General features: G+C 33.8%; 1 protein-coding gene across 2 annotated transcripts in view; it reads left to right on the forward strand.

Annotated features, from left to right (window-relative positions):
- DNAJB14 (DnaJ heat shock protein family (Hsp40) member B14) overlaps positions 1–5,562 on the forward strand; it is a 52,250-nt gene extending 46,688 nt beyond the window's left edge. Inside the window, exons 8-9 of one of the 2 annotated variants that reach the window (XR_006524624.2) lie at positions 1,313–1,414; positions 2,005–2,582. Coding sequence is in view for 1 of the 2 variants with exons in the window: in XM_044766376.2 (XP_044622311.1) it covers positions 2,005–2,129 (125 nt within the window). In the remaining variant the exon portion in view is untranslated. Of the gene's footprint in view, positions 1–1,312; positions 1,415–2,004 lie in introns of both variants that reach the window. The other variant, XM_044766376.2, reaches the window with a different exon arrangement.
- Positions 5,563–6,000: the final 438 nt, after the last annotated feature.

A 6,000-nucleotide genomic window follows, 5' to 3' on the forward strand; every position in this document is an offset into this window, starting at 1 on the left:
ACCCTTCAGTCCATGTTTTCTCCACTACACCAAGTTGTCTACAGCTATATTGTACACATTTATGTGTGTCTTTTAAAGTTAATATCAAAAGTTTTAACTAAATCTGATTTTAATAAGTCTTTTATAAAACAACTTGCTTGTGTTCAGAAATATTAAGGAAACAAGACAAAACTCTTAAAGACCAAAGAGACGTGACAACTAATACAATGTGTGATCCTGGCTGGGGAGGAAATGCTATAAAGGATATCATTGGGACAGTTGGGGAACTTTGAATATAGACTACATATTAGATAATGGTGTCATATCGTTAAATTTCTGAATTTGAAAATTGTATTGTGGTTATGTAAGAGAATGCCCTTGTTCTTAGGAGAAACATGCTGAAGTAATTAGGAATGAAAGGTCATGATGTCTGCAACTTACTCTCAAAAGGTCTGCAAAATAATAACCACCACAACAGTAACAACAGCCTTTATTGTAGAGAGAGCTAAAGCAAATTTGACAAAATATGAAGAATTGGTCAATCAAGGTAAAGGGTTTTAGCATGTTCGTTGTAGTAGTCAAGTTTTGTGAAATTTTCAAAAAAAAAATTCAACAAACTTAGCACATCTAGAGGTTATGGGTTTTGAATGAAGGTAGAAGTGGGAGGAGCTCAGTATAACAATTTATTGATTGAATGTTTCACTTGTTGATTAGGATAAAATTATCTTGTTTCTTAAATTAATGTCATTGGAAAGATTGTTGGCCAGTGGATATTCTTTTGCCAGGTTGTTTTTTAGGGTCACTTCTAACACTCTCTAATGTCTAGATTGGTAAAAGAGGTGTTTTATAAAATAGAAGCAGTGATTTGAGATCATGGAAAGAATATTAGGCTAGGACTTGGAGGTCGGAATTGGAATCTAGACCCTGCAGTTTACTAGCCCTGTGAGCTTAGGTTATCTACTTTATTTGGGAAGAATCATCTGCAGATGGATTTTACAAGTCTTTACATTTGTAAATAAAAAGGGTGGAGTGGTTTTGATTGAGTTGTTAAATCCTACCCTGACTGATTGAATAAACATCATTTCTGACAGATCCTGAGAAATCGCCTGCTCTCTTACCTCTGAGTATATTTTGAATGTGGTCCTGACTGATGTCCTCTACTTTAGCCACTGTTTTCCAGAAAGTAACCAAGTTTTTTCTCTTTTTGTTATATCTTCTCTAAGTGCTCCCAGCCTTTAGAAGTGTTAATAAACAGTGAAATGGCTGAGTAACAGGAAAATAACAAGGAATCCCTGAAGAATGTTTGATTTCTAGTCCATTTGTTTTCCCTTAGTAATGCTGTCCACATACTGAAGGAAGCCTCAGAAGTACTTATTTGCTGAGTACCACTACTCTGATTGTATAGCAAGCTTCTTTTCTCTTTTGTGTACCTTCAGTAAGTTTATTACATATTTTTTTAATTCAAGCAAACTCAGAACAAGATTTTAAATTTTTCTGCTCAAGTCTTGGCATAATTAATTAAGCTGAAACCTTAACAAAAGGTCACAGCAGAAAAGACCCACTAACGGTAGTGGATAGTCTATGATGTCTTTAGGATAAGAGGTCAAGATGATAAGTTAGAGCAGTCGCTTTTAAACCACTGGAGACGGGTGGAGGTGGAAGGGGTTGATGGGATTCTACCCTTATTTCTTCTCCAGAGCAGCTCTGGTGTTTTACGTGCTAGGCTTCCAAATGGCTTTTAGGAGTAGGACTTGGCTTGCTTTAACTATTTTTAAAAAGTCAGTTAATAGAAGTATATCGAAGGGCTTCTATGAAACATTATTTGAGTTTAAACAACTAGGTGATCTCAATTATTACAGTAGGCACTCTGTATCCACCAGTTCTGCATCCTCAGATACAGAGGGCCAACTAAGGGACTTGAGCATTTGAGGATTTGGGTGTTCATGGGGAGTAGTGGAACCAATCCCTTGAGGATACCAAGGAATGACTGTATTTACTTAGCAAAATATGTTTATTTGTTAATAGAAACAGACATGCAATATGCAGCAAAAGTATACCGTGACGATCGACTCCGAAGGAAGGCAGATGCCTTGAGCATGGACAACTGTAAAGAGTTGGAGCGGCTGACCAGTATCTATAAAGGAGGATGAACTGGAATTTTATTTACACCTTTTAGCATACTCTGTTTTTTCTGTAAGTAAGTTTGGTTTCATCATGAGAGCTAAAGAAAAAGATTTGATGTTAAAAACTAAACTGAATAGTTGGTCCCTGAAATCTTGGACTGTTTATGGCCTACTGGCTCCTTTAAATAGTAAGAAACTGAAGACTAAAATTAATATTTTAGTTACGCTTCTGCAGTTATTTTCACTTTAAAAGCTTAAATGATTCCTAACTAAAAATGTCTTGGGAAAGCATTATCACACCTGTAGCAGTTTCCAGTTTTAGTGATTCTCCGTTTTTTTCCTTGTCGTGTAAATATTTATGGGATGATCATTTTGTGTACATACCGGTTATTGCCTTTTTATTTGAATTCTTTTAGTGTTTAGTTCCATGAGACACGTCAGTTTAAATTGATGGAATAAATGTTCTATGACAAAATTACATCTTCCTTGTCAGATGTCAAATGTGTGGAATTTAAACAATGAAACTTTTTCAAAAAGAAAAAAAACAAAGCCTGTTTAACTTTATGTAAAATCTTGTAGCATTATCAGCTTAGAGGGAATTGATATTTTTAATATTGCCATTATATTCCAAAATATATATTGAGATAAATGAACTGGTGTAGACTATCAGTTTGCTATTTATTTAGTTTTATGAATTGCTAAGCCATGCATACAAATGAAATGCTATACTGATAGATTTTAAAGAAAATATGAAGAAATGGCTATATAGATATTAAACAAAAAGGGTCTTCAACAGTAAACTGCAGTTATGTCGTTTGCAATTCTAATAATTAAAAGGCCCCCAAATGTTCATATGTATGTTTTTAAATGCTGCTAAAATTTATGGAGAAGAGGACCTACCTGTTTTTCCCCCCATGGAAATTTGCAGTTTCTTCTTAGTGATCATTTAGGCAAGATCCAAAAGTAAATGGGTTCTTCTACAAATAAGTAATAAGAAACGTTACTACTGAAATAAAGCTTTGTGCCTTTTATCCTGATTGCCAACTCTTAAACATATGGACAGACTATAGCACGCTTCCTGGGTCAGAGCATGATCTGTTTGGCCACAGGCAGCAGTGAGCAGAAAGCTAGCAGCAGGTGGAATAGTGATGTATAGCAAGTTATCCTTACAAAATTCTGAGCTGAAATCTATTCACTATTAATTCAATTAATCCTGTAGCAATAAGCTCCTTGTAGTTAAATCCATAATATAAATTACAGAGATCAGCTGGAAATTGAGGTTTTTGGTGCCTGATATTGGGTATGAAACTATTTGATTTCTAGTCTTGTATGTTTACAGTTGTAATATTTTAATGATTTTGCTTCATACTCAGTTAATGGAATATGAACACATCTTTAGTAGTTTTTTGTGTGTGAGAGATGCTAGTTAAAGTGGCAGTGTTCTTTTGTTTAAAGATATTTTCGGCATGTAGTTAATTTATAGCATCTGTTGAATAAAACTTCTAAAATGACCATTCTTTTTAAAATGTTTTCTTGTATCCCTCTTTCCAGGTGAGTCAATAGATATGCCTGATTGAATAAGTAGGTTAAACTAATAATATAGTATCCTAGGGAAGCTGGACAGCTTAACCAACTTTATTTTAGAAATGAGGCCTTTAAAAAAATAGCAATGCTTAAAAGAAAATACAATTTTAAATATTTTCTTGAGCCCATATAATGAGTTTTTAAAAAAATAAGGTCATAGCATTCTAATTAACCTGAAAGTTCATATTGCATCAGAAAACTTATAAAAATTTAAATGAAAAACTTTCATCTATATTTTTCCAGTTTTAGTGGGAAATTTACACTATTGTGGTTGATGCTTGTGTGAATTGAACTCTTGTTGACTGATTCTTTTTCCCTTAATCCTGACTTTAAGGGGATAGATGAAATTATCAAGTTAAGTGAAGCTGTACACTCTGAAGTCGTACATGGCTTTTGGACAGTATTATATTTCACTTGCATTGCTGCATCCCATTACATTCCATAAAATGTTTGGGGAAATGTTTTTGATAAAATGAAATTTTCAAACCAACTGTGGGAAATGAGTGATAGAGTGCCTGAAAATTTAAGCCACATAGAAAGTATGCAAGGGAAGATTAAGTCCTTACTGTCACCTATATAATGGTGCAAGGGTCCAACCAAGTGTCTTAGAATTTTGGGTTAATTCTGTGAAGAAGACTTCAGCTATCTTGAGATGTAATAAGATTTTCATGTTTGCCACTCTTTAATAAAAATTCCAACATTTTGCTGTCTTTCTTTTAGCTACAAGAGCTTTGCGATTTCATTTGATAACTTGTACTATTCATTTAGTCATTGCTGAAAAGCCCTCAGTCTTTGAGTACTGCTTTATTAGCTTCTCTGGCTGGTATTTTAGAAGTTTGACAACAATTATATGTATTAATGCTTTACATTTTATCCCTTTTTAAACATACACAGACATCATTGCTTATGAGGGTTTGAGAGAAATAAGTAGTACCTTTTCTGCTCCTCTTTTGATTCCTTAGTTCCCAAATGGACTGGTGCTAATCATTTGTAACTTTCAGAATTTATTTTGATCAAATCTGAGAATTTATTTCAAGTTATAATCCATTTAATAAGTGAAAACAATATATTTTGGGAACAGATTGCATTTGAATCTTTAAGTATTTGTTTCATACTCATCACATTCTTATTTATGACTTACAAAGACTTGGTAGAGAAAAGTAAGTCCTTAAGGTATACCTATGCCAGGGCATTAAGCCACTGCTTTTGTGTCAACTCAGGTGTTCACAGGACGGGCATGTGGAATTCCAGCCCTGTACTTTGCACTTCTTTGCTTGAGTTTTCTTCTTAGTAAATCTTCAGTTATACTAGTCTGTCAAATAGTTAGCGAGAGAAAGATTAATCTCTTGATTTCCCTTTGTTGATCTATAATATTTTTAAATGCAGCTGTTATTTAATTAATGTGACATTAATCTTACTTAATAGTGTATTCCTACATATTTCATTAAAAAAATAAATCTCCCACTTGTATTAAGGCAGTGAAATATTTCTTGACGTTGGCCTGAGGACCAAATGAGCCATCTTTCCAGTTAAGTGTTATGTCAAGGGACCACATGGTTCAGAAGGAGGATTTGTGCATTAATTTAGCTTCCACATATGAAGCTGGGGTGTAATACTACTGATATTACTATCTGTCTTCACAAAGTGAGGCAAACTGGAAGGGCAGTCGTCGTTTTTTTTCTCATCTGAACAGAAAAACTTCTGAACAATAAATCTAAAGTTTAATTTTCACTAAATAGCTGAAAACCCTTATCTGTGGCCACATTGGACTACTGCCTAGGTAAAATCTATAAAATTTTCTATAAGCCAATGAAAAAGAAAAGAGTAGTACCACAGTAACTTCCAAATTTTTAAAAATTTTAATTACAAAGAAAAAGTGGATAGGATGAGGAACTTCAAGGAATTCTTACAAATCCCTTTAATAATCTGGCAGGCAACACAGTCCTAGAATTCAGGCATCCTTTTTTGTTTTGTTACTGTTAAATAGACATTTTCATGTAAATGGAAACATTCTCCCTCAAAACATTAATTCAAAACATACTCCTTATATTAAGGATTATGTAACCACATTTTTTGTAAAATCCCTGCGGGTAACTTTTTCCTGTTGGTACGTGATTCCTTTTCGTTTAATTTTACTATCTGCTGGTTTTGGGGCCAATAGATTTGTGAATATTCTGTGGATGTGTCCCTCTATAGGTGTATATATATATATTTTTCCAGCTAATACCTCAAATGTGTGATTGTTTAATATATACCACACTATGTTTGCACAGAGCAGGGCTTCCATTAGCAGTGGGTATTCTTATTTCTAACT

This window comes from Equus asinus, chromosome 3, assembly GCF_041296235.1.
Source record: "Equus asinus isolate D_3611 breed Donkey chromosome 3, EquAss-T2T_v2, whole genome shotgun sequence".
NCBI lineage: Eukaryota > Metazoa > Chordata > Mammalia > Perissodactyla > Equidae > Equus > Equus asinus.